General features: G+C 44.8%; 1 protein-coding gene across 5 annotated transcripts in view; it reads right to left on the bottom strand.

Moving 5' to 3' along the window:
• Positions 1-9624, bottom strand: part of MLLT6 (MLLT6, PHD finger containing) — a 76225-nt gene extending 66601 nt beyond the window's left edge. For 3 of the 5 annotated variants that reach the window (XM_042844561.2, XM_008162706.4, XM_008162705.4), the window contains exons 1-2: positions 9195-9624; positions 3882-3961 (exon numbers count right to left, since the gene is read on the bottom strand). In XM_042844561.2, coding sequence (XP_042700495.2) covers positions 3882-3961; positions 9195-9303 — 189 coding nt within the window. In that variant the 5' untranslated portion in view covers positions 9304-9624. The remainder of the gene's footprint in view (positions 1-3881; positions 3962-9194) is intronic. The other 2 variants (XM_008162708.4, XM_008162707.4) reach the window with 1 other exon arrangement.
• Between the last annotated feature and the right edge of the window lie 9195 nt (positions 9625-18819).

The following is an 18819-nucleotide window of genomic DNA, read 5'->3' on the forward strand; positions in this document are numbered from 1 at the left end:
GGTTGGACGACCCCAACCCACAATGAGCTTTCAAGATGGCTGGGCCAATACTGGCGTGGATTCTACACCGAATGTGTATTCCCAGGAGCGTGTCTGATGCTGGCAAACTTGTGCCTCCAACCTCGCACTAATGTTTGTGAAAAGAGGCTGCAGGAGAGAAATTATTTTTTTTCCTCCCCTGAAAAAATTAAGGCCAAACAAAATGTATTTTCTATTTTTATTGACATTTTTCCTTTTAAGTTTTTCAAGTTTGGGATGAAAAATCCAAACCCCGAAAATTTTCAATGAAAAACGGATTTTTTTTTTTTTTTTTGCGAAAATGTCCATTTTGTTGAAAAAGCCATTTTCTGTCAAAAAAAAAATGTTTCCACTGAAAATTTATGACCAGCTGTAGTTATGGGGTCCATCAACATGAGCTGGGGGGGGGGGGCAGTGGATGTGGGGCCCTTGTTTGGGTTTGCTGTATGTAACAAGCTCTAGAGATCCGCTCCTCAGTGGAATAGTGTCCCGAGTTAGAAAAATCACCATCACAGTTAGCAACAAACAATTGCTCCCTTTTGGCATTCTCAGCAAAAACATCTATAGCTGAAGGGGCCCTGGAGACCCAACTCCTCTCTGCCCCCTGGAGGTAACCTCTTCTATAGGCTTGAGCTCTTTGCTACACTGGGGTGTTAGCCAGTGTGCAGATGTGCTTTACGCTGGTGGAACACACACAATTTGCCCCAGGGCAGATTAGACCCGTTTCAAAACAGAGGAAATCATGCTGCACCAGCGGCAAGCTGTGTCTACGGGAGGGGTTTGCAACAGGATAGCTGCACCAGGGCCTGATTCTGTATCACCATGCACTTTGCACCAGTGCAAACTGGGCGTCTGATCCGACCACTCCGATTTGATAATGTTTCACACCCACTTTGGTCTGGTGTCAATGACTGCAGAAGATACATGACAATGGAGAATCAGACCCTTACTCTGTAATCATCTTGTAGTTGTATTTGAGCAGCCGCTAGCATCACAGGGACCCTGGTCTCTGATCTCTAGTGCAATACACATTAATGTGTGTGTGTGTTTGTGTATGTGTGTTGGCCATGGGCAGAGTTTGGGAAGCTTCTGCTCTCCTGGCCTATGCTGTACCTACTCTCTGGATAAATAAGAGACTCAAGTCTCATGGGTTGTCAAACAGCCAACTTTCACCAGCGCTAAATAATATTAAAAATAATAAGAAACGTGGGGGGAAATGGCAGAGTCCATCAGGAACTCAGCAGTCAGCCCTCCCCCCACCCCCCGCCACAAGAATGAAAGACACTGGGTATTGTTTTGGTATTTGAATAGTCATGGCTGCATTGCACTCCGCTGCTGACTGGGCTGGGATTGCCAGAGAGGGCACTGGAGAGCTGCTCCCATGATCGGCATGGAAACTCCAGCAAAGACCAGAGAGAACAGAGTAAACCGAAGCCCTGTAATAAGAAATTTGCACTTGAAAAGGCCCCTACACTCTCCCCTCCAACCCTTAGATCAAAGTGCCTCTCCCACCATGCGATTAGCAAAGCTCTGATCATAACAAGAGGGGTTAAAAGTCCCACACAAGACTTTTAATAGCCCTGCTTCTAAAAGACAGCTAAAGCCGCCCTCCGGGCCATTACAGCTCACTGGGCTTCCCAGACAATTTGATTACAAAGTGGAATAGGTTTTCAGTTGCTTACTGTAAGCACACTAACTTCCACAGCATCCTTTAGGGACCTGTGAATTTGAGGAGGGGTTCTGAGTAGGGATTAGCAGTCCTTCTTCCTTACATTCAACCAACATGGTCTCTAGTCTAGCCTCCTGGGTTCTCTTTCCAGCTCCGTGAAAGGAACAGAACCTAAAAGTTAGAGCGGGGGGCCTAGAGGTTAGGACTCCTAGAGCAGGGAGTACAGCCTAATGGTTAGAGCGGGGAACTGGGAGTGAGGACTCCTGGATTCTCTTCCCAGCTCGAGGGAGTGTGGTCAGAGCAGGGGTATGGAATCTCAAGATCTAGGTTTTAAACCCTGGGCAAGTCATATATTTCCCTGTGCTTTAGTTCCCCCATTTGTAACAAGGCCATAAATATTCACCCAATTCATGTTTTGGGGGGAGGTAAGGTTTAATCTTTATAAAGTGCTTTGAGATTCTCATGGGGCAAGAGCTAGGTAAGTGCAAAACCTCATTAGAGGCTGGCTGTTATTTCTCAGTGTAGTTCAGCTCAGAGCCAATCACTGCACGTGAGATATGGATGCCAATGGATCCTAAGAACATCTTGCACTTCTACAGCAGCGTTTTGCAACCAAGGCAGATCATTTTCCTCTTAAAGAGGAGGAAACTAGGGTATAGCAAAGCCGCCAGACTCTGGCAGTGCCAGGAACACAACCCACGTCTTCTAGATCTTAGTGTACTTCCCAGTGCACTGTGTTGTGGTATACAAGGCCACATAGTAACGAGCTAGCAGAACTCAGCATAGAACTCACAAGAGCTGAGTCAGTCCCTCACTCTGATCACCAGATGCACGGCTTCCTACATCAAAGGACTAGACTCTTTCTAGGTATTTACCCATCTGTGCATCTGCTGTTAGGACGGCTGGCATCTAACACACATAAGGTAAGAGATTTAGATAGGCAGTCATCCCCTGCTCGTCTTAGGAAATAAGATTATCACTGTCCGGTTATTATGGAGCTGGGATTGAATGTCACATGAATGAATGCCATGACTGAAGCCCACTATGCATTGTCCAACAGATTTCACCAAGGGTGCGTTGAAAGAGAAACCACCTGCAGGGCCTTTATTCTCCTGCTATCTTAAAGGTAGATTGTGGGTCATAGTCTCCTGCTGAAACATTACAGTCCTCGCAAGGTTCACAGGTGAGGGGCCCCCCCGAGGAGGACTTGCATGTGCACGTATATTATTTCAGCTTAGACACTGTTTGCATTGTAACTAACGCAGCAGGGTGTCCTTCCCTCCGCACAGGCGAGGGGGAGGAGGGGCGTGAAATCCAGATTACCGTTCCTGTCCTGACCCTCTGTTAGGAAACTATTTGCGTGAGATAAAACCACCTTCAGGCACATTCCAGACTCTTTACCGCAGTGCATATAAAAGCAGCATTTCCCAGTGGTTAGAGAAGGGGCGGGGTCTGGGAGTCAGGTCTTGTTTGCAGTCCCGGTTCCGACAGGGGGTGGGATCTAATGGTTAGAGTTGGGGTCTGCAAGCCAGGAGACATGGGTTCTCTTCCTAACTCTTCCATTTACTACTCTGCAGTGTAGACAAGCCCTAAGCGTGAGCTCTTTGCCAACTCACTTCACTTCTGTGTGCCTGTCTGTGAAACAGCTATAATTGTATTGCCAGGACCCCTACAATCCCCAGCTAAGACTGGGGGCCCTACTGTGATAGGTGCTGCACAAATACATAGCAAGGGTTTGTCTACATTAGTTTAACTAAAGCTGTGATTTAAAATAATGTAGTTAAACCAGTGACAAAGGCTGCATGGGCACTCTTAAACCAGGCTTATATTGATTCTGGCCTTGTCTGTACAAGATGGGCTTGATTTAAATCAAGCCGGGAATTTCAAAAGGAGTTAGGCACTCAAATCCTATTAAACTTCAATAGGAGGAAGAACATTTGAGTAACTTGGCTAAGGTTATCAGCAGAGCTGGGATGAGAACCCACATCTCCTGAGTTCCACTTCCCACCCCACTGGACCACTCCTGGGGAGTAAAGGGGGAACAGAATAATCTATAAAAAGCAACAGAGGGTCCTGTGGCACCTTTAAGACTAACAGAAGTATTGGGAGCATAAGCTTTCGTGGGTAAGAACCTCACTTCTTCAGATGCAAGAATAATCTAGTCACTGTAAAGACAGGTGTGATTCGTACTCACCACCCTGGCGGCTCTCTCTTGAGATTCACATTTTCGACAGAACCAGGGTCCGGTGGGAACCTGGACAATTCCATAGCAAGCTGTGAGGGGGAAGCAGGAGAAAATTAATTCAGCTTTTTCATTGTTTGTTTAAATTATTCAGATTCATACACAAACAAACAAAAAAAAGAGGGGAGGGGGGCTGTCTCTCCAAAGCTATAGGCAGCCAGACTTAAATTACAAGAGCAAAAATTAAAATTAAACAGCAGCTTATCCTCCCGACTCCCATCACCAGGCAACACAATACTGTACATCCACCTCTCTCTCCCATCCCCACAAATCTGTTGTAGAACATCCTCTGGCTCTGGTCAGACCTGCAGACCCTAGTGCATTGTAAAAAGAGAGCCAGTCTGAAGGCCCAAAGGGACCATTAGGTCATCTAATTCTAGTCCGACCTGCAGCATAACACAGGTTGTGGAGTTTCACCCTGTAAACGCAGGCACAAGGCAGCAAACTGACTTGCCTTACTGGCAGAGTGGGGAATAAAACCCAGGATTGTCTGGCTCTCAAACCTAAGGCCTTGCCACAGGACCATAGCAGCTTCCTGGCATGCAGTTAGCTCTAGGCTGCAGAGCAGGGCTTTAAAGATAAGGAACATTCTCCTTAGATCCACAACTGAGGCCAGATCTTCAGCTGAGCTCAGCACTTAAATAAGTGACCAAGTTTTCCAAAGTACTCAGCAGTTCCACTGTGACACATCGGGCCAGACTTTCAGAAGAGGTCAGCACCCAACATGCAGAAAGCTTCTGAAAAATCTGGCCCGAATGAGAGCTGAGCTCATTGGAAAATCTGGCCTAAATGGAGTGGAGAGACGTCTCCCACAATCCCCAGCCAATTTCAAATCCACCAGGTTCTGCTTTATTTAGATTTAAAATAATTAAAAAGACTCCTATCCAAGGCTCTAGGTGCCCTAACCATCATTAATAATACAGTAAAATCACAGCAGCATTAAAGCAATCGTTTCACCAGGAACTTTGCCAACCAGACAACTATAAAATCTCTACCATCTCTTCATCACTGTAAGAAGCATACCCTTAGCCCTCTCCAAAAACCCCGTCAAAGAGATGCCTTTTTCAGCATGCCAGGAAGGTCACCAAATCTGGGCTATTTTGGACCAATGTGGGGAACAAACTCCATTTTAATGTAACAGCCTCCAGCTAGCATCCAGGAAATCTTCATATTTTTACCCTACTCTTATCAAAATGTTCCCCTCTCTTTGCTCTCCCAGCATGACTGATGGTCTCCAGCTTCCTCTGTGTCAACAGAAGCTCTCTCCTTTATAATCGGCCTGCTTCCCTTCTGCCATGGGGCAAGCCAACATCCCAGCCATTATAATCCTTTCCAAGGACTGGCGATGTCACTTGAGGATGCCCTACCTCCTTCAGCAGCAGTGCCTCTATCTAACCCATCAAGGGATGTACTTGCTGGATTTTAAGAAAGTGTTGCTGACTCTGGAAGGATGCATGTGGGTTTAAAGCAACAGAAGCAAAGAGAAGACAGGGGTAGGGTCATTCATGCTCCAGCTAGGATGTAGGGACCCGTCAGCAAAGAACAAATTACATCCTCCCTACTCAACCTGCAAAGCTGAGCTGACAGTTGGAATGGAGTCCCCACCATTGAAACTAGGTTGGACAAAGCATCTGAAAATATAATGCTGGAAGCACTCATGTGATGTTCCCTGGGGATAGACGGGGCAGGGCCACAATAAGTTTTCTCCATTTCTCTAATGTCTGAGATTTTATGTGAGCCAGGGGGAAAAAATGGGGGTGGTGGAGTTAAACTGAAAGGGCTGGCTCACTCCAGGTTGAGCCATGGTATACACATAAGAAAATAGAAACTATGACAGAGGAGTGCCTTGGGTCCATCTTTAGCAATGGGCTTACGGCCAGAGGCAAACACTCAGCCGAAGACATTATTAGTTTCCCTGCCTGTTGCTTGAACAAGAAGCGAGAAAGAAAGAAAATATAAACTGGACATGGACCAGAGTTGGAAATGTTCTTCATTTGCATTTTGATGAGACTTTTGTTGAAAAATGTAATTTTGAGTAACAAAAAGGGAGAACATTTTAATGAAATTTTTCACAAAAAATTGCATTCCATTTTTTGACCAGCTCTAATGTGAAGTTTTAAAGTAGGCTTGTTTTTGGCTCTATTTTATTCATGCAGTCAAAAGCTAAACATGGTTTACCTTTGCAGGTGTTGAAAAAGCACAAAGAGATAAATTAACAAAGCAACTCTATTTGGAAGAGAAAATTTAAAGTATGCCAAAATCATATCCAAATGCCATGTTCATAGGTAGTTCATAGGTAGTAAGGGAGGGTGGCAAGGTTTCTGGATATCAAATAGGATGTCCCTTAAAATTATTATAACCGGAAGGAGGCAAGTCTTCCAGGTCTAAATATCTAGTTTGTAGGATACTTTATACACTACTTTATGACTCAGGCTTTTATAAACTAAAAGTTGATTTTGTAGGTCCTACCAAAACAACGTTCTGTGCCTGCTCTGCTGTCTCTGCAGCAAGTAGTAAACATATACAGTCCCAATATAATTGCATTGGCTTGTATACAAAGACACTTCAGAATCATAAAGCACCGTAAAAGTGGGAACGGTCCTAGTTACCAATTAAAAGCATATGTGTTAATGTTCAGGGCCAGGGGTGGGGCACAGAAGCCAATGCCTTCTTCCCCCCAGTCCCAATAATCAGTAGTGAAGACAAATATCCTCGAATTTCTGGTATTACAAAAATAGGAAGTAGAAGAGTTACACCAGTGACATTAAAACAACAAGCCAGTGTCATTTCAGAGTGACTAGCTACATGCTAACAGATCATTAGAGGCATCCTGGAATAAACTCTTTTATGATAGGAGGCACTGCGTCTGATTGTCAGGAGAATTCCCCTGCAAGCTCTGCTTCTTCTGTTTAACTCCCCCTTGCTCGCCTGGTTGCAAATGACCTCTTTTTACAGGTGTGAGCATGGCATATAAGCCACAGAAGAATGCCCAACTTCCCAATCACAGCAACTTGTATAAGAAAGTCTAGAAAGAAAGAGAACAAGAGCAAAAGAAATATTGGGGTAACAATAGATAGATATTGGCTTATGTATAATAATGATGGTTATTGGTTTATATATAATAAGGAGAAAGAGAAACCAGGTGGGTGAGGTAATGTCTTTTGTTGGTGAGAGAGACAAGCTTTAGGGCTTACACAGAGCTCTTCTTCAGGTCTGGGAGTGTCACAGCTAAATACAAGGTGGAACAGATCAGGAGTTAGCACATGTTGCAAGAGATCATTCAAGGAGAAGTGAGCAGTCATCACCTCTGATGTCCTAGGACAAACGAGGATTAGTGAGTTACAGATTGTTGTTATGAGCCATAAATCTGGTGTCTTTATTAAGTCCATGGTTTTTGGTGTCCAGCAGAGTTACAAATTTAAGTTCCGAGGCTTGGCGTTTGAAAGTGTTGGGCAGATTTCCTTTGAGGAGGATTCAGAGCTCAGATACAAAGTGATCACTTGGGAGAAGTGTTTGCCCACGGGTGAAATACTGTTTTTGTCTTTTTATTATTATTTTTTTTTCCATTTTGCTGTGTGAGTTCATTGGAGAGTGTAGTGACTGTCTGGTTTCACTTGCCTCCTTGTCATTGGGGCACTTAGGGCAGTGCACTGGATAGATAGATAGATAGATAGATAGATAGATAGATAGATAGATATTGGGGTGTGTATGGGGATAGATAGATAGATAGATAGATAGATAGATAGATAGATATTGGGGTGTGTATGGGGATAGATAGATAGATAGATAGATAGATAGATAGATAGATAGATAGATAGTGGGGTGTGTATGGGGATAGATAGATAGATAGATAGATAGATAGATAGATAGATAGATAGATAGATAGATGGCTGTGTATGGGGATAGATAGATAGATAGAGAGATAGATTAGATATTGGCTTATGTATGATGATAGACAGACACCAGGTGAGACCAGGATACTTTCTATTATTAAACAAAAATCACATGATAATCTTATGCTCCTTCAGCTTTTCACCATCTCTCCTTCTGCTGGGCTTCCACTAAAACAACTATTTCCCACAGATCTGAGGAGGGCAACATTTCCAGCTCGGGTGTGTGCTGCCCTGTATGTAAAGTCATGTCCAAATGCAAGTGATCCTTATTGGGGATGGGGGGCGGGATAAGTGGGGCTGCCTCCCTCTGCAGAACCCAGCCTGGGAGAGGGTCCCGACGGTGCTGCCCCTCGAAAGGGTTAACTCATTCCGGGGAGGCATTAATAACCCAGCCATGTGCAGCAGGGAGCTGAAGAAACACTTGCCAAGCGACGTCTTTTGACCCCCTTCGCAATCCTGCGGCCCGCCCGCCCCCACGTTAATAATCTGCTAAAACAGCCAGCGCCGGTCCCCTTCCCTGCCTTTCTGTCACCTCTGCAAGCCCCTGCCCCGCCTCCACAGCGGGGGTCTGCACCTCCCATCAGATCCACCCCCACAAACCCCCCCACACTTTCCCTAAGGCTCCTGTCCTATGGTGACCAGACAGCAAGTGTGAAAAATCGGGACAGGGAGTGGGGGGGGAGGGAGGGGTAATAGGAGCCCATATAAGAAAAAGACCCCAAAATGGGGACTGTCCCTATAAAATCGGGACATCTGGTCACCCTATCCTGTCCCCACCGACGTCCCCCTCGGTCCCTCCGAATAAACACACAGTCCTCCGGAAGGAAGCCGGGGAAACACAGCCAGAGGTCACTGCTCCGTGCTAACGACTCCCAGAGTTTACCCTGCTCCTAATCATAACAACAGCGGATAGTAAACAACCGGGGAGACTCCCGTTTGCGTGCTGCTGCTTGTGCGAACCCGCCCCCCCAAAAAAAACCCAGCACCCGGGGCTAAGAACCCACTCCCCACTTAGCGCCCCTCCCTCAAAAAACCCCACCCCCGCTTCACTCCCACCCCAATGTAGACACACACCAGGGTCCCCAAACCGCTTCTCCTCCTGCTCCCTGCTCCGCCACCTGGGCATAGTCCCCTACCCCGCAGCCGGGCCCATCAATAATACCGTTATTTCGAACAATAGGGATAAAACAAAGCCCCCCCCCCCCCAGCTCGGGATGGCTCAGAGCTTCCCATCCCTGTTGTGTGCCTGGAAAGGTCGGCGTGGGAGGGGGGCGGGGATCTGATCCCCCCCCCCTTCTCCCCACACCCCTTCCACTCCCCACAAGCCAAGCCCGGCGCTGGGGAGAGGGGGGTCTTCCCCTCCCTGCCTTACCTTGATGTACAGCCACGTTGCAACCGTGTCCATCGCAATAGACCAGCGGGTTCTCTGCCCATCCTCTCTCGTCAGAACAAACGCAGCAGCCTCCCACCATCTCCTTCATACTTCCATGAGGGCTTCCTTTTTTCCACCCCTCCTCCTGCTACGGACACACTCCTCCTCCTCCTCCTCCGTGCGTTGCCCCCTTCTGCCTTTCACACGGTTTCCACAGGCGGGGACAGGGGTCTGGGACCCCCAGTGCAAACCCACATTGTTCCTGCCAGGAGACAATCAAGGAGAGCAGGCGCTGGCTAAGAGCTCAGGCAGGCGCTGGAGGGTGGCACATTCCCATCCACACACATCGGCACACACACACACTCACACACACGCACACACATACAAGCTCTCCAGTCTATACAGCAATCATGGCTACGTAGAAGCTCTGCTACTCTGAAACCTGTAAAATCTTAGGTTCAGGGACTGCCGCCTGACTGGGTAGGGAGCTTTTTTTTTCTTCTTCTTCTTCTCCCCTCCTTCCTCCCTTTAGCATCTTTCCCCTTGGAAACTGACCAGGAATCTAAATGTGCACCCCTACGTGTTTCCAAAATGCGGGATGCTTGCCCACTCCAGTCAGTTTGGATATCTCCGGAGTGATCAGCTAGGACCATTCCCCAAATCCTATTATCTATACAATTCCTTCTTGACAGATAGGGGCACCGCCAGCGCCACCGTCTGGCATGCGTTGGCTCCTAAAAAACTAAAATAATTATTTGTTAACCCATTGGCACCTGTTAGAAAAAGCATCTTGCCAGGGGAACAGAGAGGAAAATGGCCCTTCGAGTTTCACATCCATAACTTTTTGTTCAGCGTTACGAACTTTTCAGAGTTACAAACAACCTCCAACTGCCCACAAAATATTACAGTCTACATAGTCAAAGGGTGGGGAAGAAACAGAGAGCAGGAATAACTTGCCTAGTCAAACAGCAGGTCAAAACCAGGTCTCAAGACACCCAACCCAGTGCCCCATGCACTAGGCCGCACTGTCTGTCCCAGAGAGTAAAGCACTAAAAAGTAGACTGGACAAAGCAATAGAAAAAAGTAGAGTGTAGGGACAATCTTGCACTGGCTTAGGAGGGACCTAATAGGTAGGTGTCCTTTTAAATTGCTCAATTCTATTCCTGTACTAGTAGTGAATGTTGCATAAGAGATCAGAGTTGGCTGAGGAACGGAAGAGGGTAACCTCAATAAAAAGAGGATTTAAAGTTGGGTGGTTGACATTAAACATACTTCCCTTCCTGTAAATCTCTGTTGTTGTTCTTGTTGTTGTTTTGTTTTTAAAAGAAATCATGTAAAGAATAAGAGAATGCTGTCTCTTGGATAGAAGCTTAACCAAGAAATCACTGAACCATATGGGATCTTTGCTTGTTATTTAGTCTTTGCTTGGTTGCTGAGCCATAAGGACAGATAATCTTGAAAGTTCAAGCAACTTCAGAGAAGGAAAAAAACAACAACGTTATCTCAACTCCCACAAAGATAGACACACCTAAAAACTTTTGCAGCCTGTTATGCAAACTTGAGTGGCGAGGAGATCAGCTATTGTTCTGAAGTCAGTCCAGGGAACGGCTGACATTGCTGAGAAAAATAGCCATTCTGAAATGCAACTCGGTGATCATGATTCCCCTCTCACTTACACCTGTATCATTCCATTGATTTCACAAGAAGTATTCCTGATATACAATGCCACAAATCAGGACAAATATCTTTTAAACGGGCAACTTTCTTTTTCTGTGCAAACATAGTATTCCCCTTAGAATAGGTGATCTGTAACAGGCCTGAATATCCCTTAATTCTGTGCCTTTAAAAAATATTCACATCAGACAGCAGAGAGGAACCCTTTTCCAACAGCCCTAATAATCACCAGTTTAGCATCCTTTATATTGCACCTGTTCAAGCGTTACATCAAGGGGCTGGAAGGCAGACGGCTCCCCTAGAAGTTGCCTGCTGGGCTGCTGTCTTCCTTTTATTACATTCTTTTGAGAGTCACAGGAGCAGACAATATGTTTGCCACATTGCTGGAAATTCATTGAGCCTTAGCTCACTTCTCTAGGAAGGTTTTTCCCCCCTCTTTCCTTTTATCTATTGTATTATGAATTTGTTTAAAAGGGAAAAAAATCTGGTCGGTTGCCTTTATAACTTGACGGAGACCTTTATAGTTTAAGGAAATAGGCTAAAATGCGAAAGATCCCCAGTTTCTTGATGGTTTTGGTTCCACTTGGCCATGCAAACAGGCACTTGGACTTGAACTGCAAATTTGCCTTTAGGGGATTAAGTTCTAATTTACATAACTAATCCCTGTGGTGGGGAAACCAGGGAAGAAAGAGCATATCTGTGTCTTGAGCAAAATCAGGGGGAAACGGCAGCCATAAAAACTGAGGCCCGAAAATGTTTTATTTATATTGTGCATTTGCTATTTCCTATGATTTTTAAAATGTGGCTGTGCTTAGAAAAGGGGCTAGGTAGGAATGGCACATACAGGCCCAAGAGAGCAGTATAGCTAAGTCATAACTGCTGACGTGACTTACAAAAATGAATTGTTACTACTGTTAGTTCTGAAGAAGAGGGAGCCAGATTCTACTCTGGCTCAGGCATCATGAATAAAATTTTGTTAACTAAGTTCCAATTGCGGAATCATTTGTACTGGTGGTCATGATCCCAGCTTGACTGGCAGAATGTACTTTGAGTTTGAAAGTAGTTACAAAGAAAATAATTTTGCTTGTAGACTGAATGACTTCATCATGGAAGCCATAAAGATACCATAAGCATGGCACCTTACAAGGCCATAGTTTCAGAGTCACTATTCAGAATATAACTGCACATTAGTAACGTTTTTCCGATTGCTCATACTGCAGCTACTTTATTTTAAAATATAAATAAATAAAATACAAATGGGAAAAAAACTTACACAAGAATCAAAGCTTCTTATACATGATTGTAAATTATACCGAATGCTCCAAGAGAACATAAAACTTTGTCTAGATTAAAAAATGCTTGAATTTAGGTCAGGCTTAGCTAATGGCCTACGTGACATTGCAAAGCGTTAGAGCAAGGATGTATTGGGCTTCATGTATTTAGTGAGTTGTAATGATTAGACTCACATAGCTGCATGGCATCTTAGTCTTTTCTTCCACCTTGTCTTCTAAAACTCTTCCTTATGTCCAGTTTTGCCACTAGTACCTGCCGCCTGCACCATTCCACTATGGAGAATGGAGGTTGGTCAATCTAGCCCATGAAAGTGCCATTCCGAGTTCAGAGCCCATGGTAAGGATGTATCATAACGTATCTGATTCCAAACAGGGCAGGACTTGGGAAAGAAAATCTGTGCCCCTCTTTAGTGAAAATGCATCTTCAAAGTAGCTCCTTCTGTCAGAGATTTTACCTACTTCCCCAGATGGTGGGGAGGAAGGGAGTCCTTGGATTTTAAATTGAAGTGTAATAACCCCAGCCATGACAGAATCCAGGAACTACCACTTCAAAGCATGAGCTAAAGGCTTTTTGGGGTGGGGGCAATCTATCTGTTCTGTGTTTGTACAGTACCTAGCACAATGGGAGTCTTAGTGCATAACTAGGGCTCCTAGGTGCTGCTGATAAAAATAAAGGGGCAACTCCATTAGCTGGTAGCAGTATGAGGCTCTTATCCTCAGCCTGGACCAGCCACTACGAGAGGGGCACAGTGTGGGCCATGAGGATGTTCTGCAGGTCCAGAAGTCTCTTCACTACTCTCAATCCCTCCCTTAAAAAGGGCATTTTAGATCCAAAGTCACTTCCTTCCCAACAGGATCTGTGGGTATCTACCTCTCTTTTGTTACTGCAAATGGGTTACTATATCTCTACCTCGATATAACGCTGTCCTCGGGAGCCAAAAAATCTTACCGCGTTATAGGTGAAACCGCGTTATATCGAACTTGCTGTGATCCGCCGGAGTGTGTAGCCCCCCCTCCCCCCCGGAGCACTGCTTTACCGCGTTATATCAGAATTCGTGTTCTATCGGGTCGCGTTCTATCGGGGTAGAGGTGTAGAATGAAGGAGAGAGTATAGGTGTTATTTAAGATGAAGACATTAATCTGACTTCCTTTAAAGTGTTGCATATGATTATTTCCTTCAGATCCCTTGTTTGGGGTCTCATTATGTCCCACGTTCAGGAAAGATGATCCAAACTGCCAGCTCCCAGACCTTTCAAGTTTACCTCCCTCGAATTAACGTGAACATCCTTTTTAGGCAAAGAGGCAGTGTTGTCTCCTGGCCATGACACTTCCTCGGGAATCAGGAGAACCAAGCTCTATCCCCAGCTCTGACACTGACCTGTTGTATGAGCTTAGGCAAATCACTTCACCTCTCTTTCCCCTTTTCTTTCTTGTCTGTTTCCATGTAGGTGTTATGGGCAGGAGCTGTCTCTTAGTGTGCAGTTGTACGGTGCTTAGCACAGTGGGGCCTTGATGTCAGAAGGACCCTCTCTATGGTACTGAAAAATACTTAAGCATTGCTTGGCTCTTTGTTTCAGTGAGACTTTTAAAACCACACTCCTCTTTTTTTTTTAAATCTCTCTCCCTTTAAATTGTCCCAACTTGGCAGTGCTGAACTTTCGGTTTCCTGCCCTAAAGTCAATGATGCTTAGAAACCTGCTAGGCAACATGTAGGTATTTCTAAAAGGTGTAATTTCCCCTCACCCCAAAAACAGTTTTGTTCCCTGGTAATAAATGGCGTGCAGCCCCCAAAGCAAGCTAGGAATGTTAGCAGAGGGGCAGGGCTGGAGTGTCATATCCCACTCTGCCCCACAAAATGGGAAAATGGAGATACCCATCCTCCACTATGGCGAGTTCTCCACTGTAATGAGCAGCTGGTTTTAACCTGTTCCACTCCCTGTAGGGTCACAGGACACGATTTTCCCCACTGAAATCCAGAGGTAGAAGTATAGTAGAGCTTCCAGTCCTGCAGGGGGAAAGTTGGGCCCCAGACGGCAATCAGCAAAGTCAAAGTCTCTGTGTGAATAGGAGCTTCTGCTATCTTTGTAGTGTGGTGCTTTAAAAGGAGAAAAACAAGAACTTTGCCTCTGCTTTTCATCAACCGCCTCCACCGAGAAACAATTCTTTCTTACGTCTCTGTCCTTCTCCTGTACCAAACAAGCAACGGATTTTCTAGGAACACCTACATTTTTTTTTATTAATAACATTGCACCTGCAAAATAAGAAGCAACTGTGCACTAAAACAGACCTCTGCACCAGTGTTTATATCTTATTAGCAGGTTTACTTTCATGCTTGACAGAGCCTAGGTTGGATCCTGCATTCCTACCATCCACAAAGCTTGTAGCATGGTCAAGTGGTTAGTGTTTGGAGCTATGAATGACCATAGATGGGTTCTAATGACTTGGACAAGTCTTTTCATCTCCCACTGCCTCATTTTCCCAGTCTGTAAAACACTGATTCCTTTTTTTTGCAAAACCCTTTGAAAGAGTTGTATAAAAAGCACTAGGTAAGTACACATTATTATTAATTAAACAATGTCATTAATAGTTGCAGGGTTGTTGTCACCATGTTGGTCTCAGGAGATTAGAGAAGCAAGGTGGATGAGGTAATATCTGACCTGAAGAAGAGCTCTGCATAAGTTTGAAACCTTGTCTCTCTTACCAACAGAAGTTGGTCCAATAAAAAATATTACCTCACCTACCTTGTCTTCTAATGTCATTAACGACTTAAAAGGTAGCAACTGAAATATCCGAAATGCCTTCACTTTTCTTTAACCACTTAAATCAAATAAGTAGTAGGTCAGTTTTGTCTTCTTGGTTCTAATTTAAAACAATAAAATCAAGGAATATCATGTGTCATCCTCACACAGGAATGTAATAAGTTTGCTTGTGGTTAGATAAATGTCTATCAGGGATGGTCTACACAGTATTTGGTCCTGCCATGAGGGCAGGGGACTGGACTCGATGACCTCTCGAGGTCTCTTCCAGGCCTAGAATCTATGAATCTATAAAACTACTCTTTTACAGATGAGAGTACTTTCAATGGACTTTTACAGTCAGACTGATTTTCCTTTCCCCTATGACCCTCGACTCCCACATTTTTGTTACACACTGCCTATACATTTCTGTTTGCAGTGTTTTATCCATGTTGGCCCCAGGATATGCGAGAGACAAGGTGGGTGAAGTAACATCTTTTACTCTGAACATCTACTCTGAAATCTTTGATTGGATCATCTTCTGTTGAAAGAGACAAGCTTTGAGCTCCACAGAGCTTCACCAGACTTGAAGAAGAGTCCTGTGGAACTTGAAAGTTTGTCTCTTTCACCAACAGATGATGGTTCAATAAAAGATATTACCTCACCCACCTTGTCTCTCTCATACATTTATGGACCATTACCAACTTACCTCTCTTTCTCTTCCCCACCTGCCTCCTCCACCAGGGAACATGTGGCTTCTGAAGGTCACATACTGGAAAACAGTTTTGCTGTTTCCTCATTTGTTCCCCAATGGAAGAATGTGGGATAATCAGTCTATATAACAAGGAACATGCCCATATGAAATCCAGTTTAACAGACTTAGTGGGATGATCCTATATCAATAGTAATAATAACAATAAATTAATCACAGAAAAATATATCGATACCTGACCATTAACAGAAAAATGTATGACATGATCTATATCCAGAGATCTTATAGATCAAGATGTTGAAAAGTCCATACTTAAGCACCTAAATAAGTGGACTAATTTTCAGAAGTTCTGAGCACTCAAGAGTTCCCTAGCCTCCAGTCCTGCTACTATGGAAGCAAAACTTCCACTGACCTAATTCCTAATTCTCTGAAAATTAGGCTATTTTATGGACACCACCACCAGCGAGCCCCAAACAAAAACAAAAATGGAAGCACCCCAGAGCCACTTGCTGTTTTTGAAAATCTTGGCCATCACTTATCCTGGGAAATAAAATTTATAGATTTGGATGGTGCTTGGCCTTATATTCTAATCTTTTCCAAGCAGGGAATGTGCATGAATGTGTGTATGCGCATGGACCGCACTTAGCACATTGTTGGTGCTACTGGATAGCAAATAATAGATATCAAGAAGCTATGTGAAGGCGTTTGCTGTCTATGTATTAGATTTTTTAGGATGGTAATACTGGAAACCATGTTTCCGCTATCGCTGTCTCTTACACCCGCTCACCCACCCACCCCATGCTTTGTATCAGATTGTAAACTTGTACTTACAGGTATGCATCTGAAGAAGTGGGCTGTAGTCCACGAAAGCTTATGCTCTAATAAATTTGTTAGTCTCTAAGGTGCCACAAGTGCTCCTGTTCTTTTTGTACTTACATTGTAAGCTCTTTGGGCAACATCTTTTTTGTTTTGTGTTTGTACAGCACAATAGGGTCCTGCTCCATGACTGCGGCTCCTAGGCAGGATGGTAATACAAAATAATTAAGGCCCTACTTGAATTGTGGGGATGATGGTCAAGTAATTGTGGATGAGTTGAGGACAAGACATGGAAAATCACAGAAAAGTAATCATGGACCTTTATTAATTGTGGCAATTTGAAAAAGCCAGAGAAGATCTATTTGTTTAAGAAAAATTGGCTGGAACAATATATAAACACTCAAGTATAATGTTATGCCTGATTGGTTTTTTTTGTTTGTTTGTTTTTGATAACCAGACATTTCACTGCAACTATATTACAGTCATTAATGAATGGGGCTGACAGTGAAAGTCCCGCCATGGGCGGGGCTGACAGCCCAAGCCTCAGACCCTATCAGCTTGGATAAATGGGGTTCTACTGACTAATGGGGGGGGGGGGGGAAGTGTGAATGGCAACCCCCAAAATATATGCAAAATTGTGGACTGTGCAATGTAAGCTAATTAAAATTAAAATTACGGTGGAAGCCTAATATTGCAGGATCCACAATTTCTGCAATATCGCAAATTAAGTAGGGCCTTAATAATAATAATTAATGATAAATTAATTATTTACTTAATAATAAATTGGCAGACACAGCAGAGAGGCCAAGCACTGCATGGGCCATGAAAACTGAACTCCCCTGATTATCTTTACAGAAAATCACACACACATTAGGTCTGAGGCATGCTGGCAGGGCAATCTACTTGGGAAACAGTAGATAAACTGCATTTTTTTTAATCCACTACAGCTGTCAAACTGACAACTCTCGGGTACTAAATCCACACTGCTGTCCCCCCCCTCCCCGCATCTGAAGTTTTATGCTCAGATGCAAATTAGTTGTGAATATGCAAAACAGCTCAGTACAGAATATTACATAACATGTCACGCAGGGAGCCGCGCAAAACTTGGCAGTCTGTATCCATGCATGCCTATGTGTTTCTTTCTTTGGAGGGGAGGATGAGTGCTGGGTGGAAGATTTCCCCACATCTGCTTCCCTAATTGCACCCGTCTAGATCAGTGTGTCTTCTGGAACAGCTCCCTTTTAAACAGGGATTATTCCTAGTAGCAGATCTGCCTCTGATCCTGGGTCTTCCCCCTTATTAGTGAGCTGTTGTTTTGGCCCTGCGAAGCTTTGATGTGTGTGTGTGTCTCTTTCTCGGTGGTTTCCTCTGTCCCTGGCCTTGCCACTGGGAGGTGAGTCTCTCGCTCGCTCGCTCTGAAGAGCTGGGGCAGATCTGGCAAACAGAAAATTGTTTTCTCTCGCTGACCTCCTCCCTTCCCCAGCTACAAGGGGATTGTGGGGCTGAGCGGAAACTCGACACTCTCTGACGCCTTCCCACCCCCTTGCTGTGGCTGCGATCGCTTCTGCACAGACTGCAGCTGCTGCTCGGTGTGCCTTGAGATCAGGTCCCAGCCTCTTGCAAAAAAGCCACCCCAGACAGTATCAGGCAGAAAAGGGAGGAGATGCGAAAAAGGCGTCACCTAGGGTTCTTGTTTCTGAGAATCCGCCCAGCCTGTGAAACCTCAGTGAATATATTGACAGGAAATGATCGGTGGCTTTTTGGGTACGTGGGTTCCCAGCGTCTAACTTTGAGATTCAAGCAACAACATCCTGGCAGTGTGTATGGCTGGGGTTTGGGGGAGGATGCAGGGCGGTGACTGCTTTGCTGAGTGGTTGGGGAAAAGACAGAAAGAGAGGGAGTGGTGAGGGAGAGAGGCAGATGTTTGGGGGGGCCGGAGACATGCCTTATATAAGGAGACAGAGCCCCGTATTTGGGCATCCATCCCAGCACAAACCTACCCCTGGGATGGCCCTACCTGGTGAGAAGAACTGGTGCCTCCTAGTGACAAACACCCCAATCCACCAGCCTTCCTAAATGACAGATACCTCCAAACCCAACCTACAACCTTGTCTCAAATATCCTGTGTACCAAGGACTGCCTGAGAACCCATATGCTTTGCTTCACAGAGTCCCAAGAAACCTGTAGTCAAATCTCTCTCTCTCCTCACTACACCTTTGCCATACCCCAAAGCCTAATTTTGTCTATCTCCATCCTAGAATACTGATCTATCTATCCTACACAGCAGAGGGTTACTAACCCTCCTTAGAAACAGAAAAACAACCCTCTTGTTTTATATAAGGACCATTCATACACCAGCTCAAAACATTTCACATGCCATGGAAATCAAAATGGGC

This window comes from Chrysemys picta, chromosome 24 (assembly GCF_011386835.1).
Source record: "Chrysemys picta bellii isolate R12L10 chromosome 24, ASM1138683v2, whole genome shotgun sequence".
Classification (NCBI taxonomy): domain Eukaryota; kingdom Metazoa; phylum Chordata; order Testudines; family Emydidae; genus Chrysemys; species Chrysemys picta.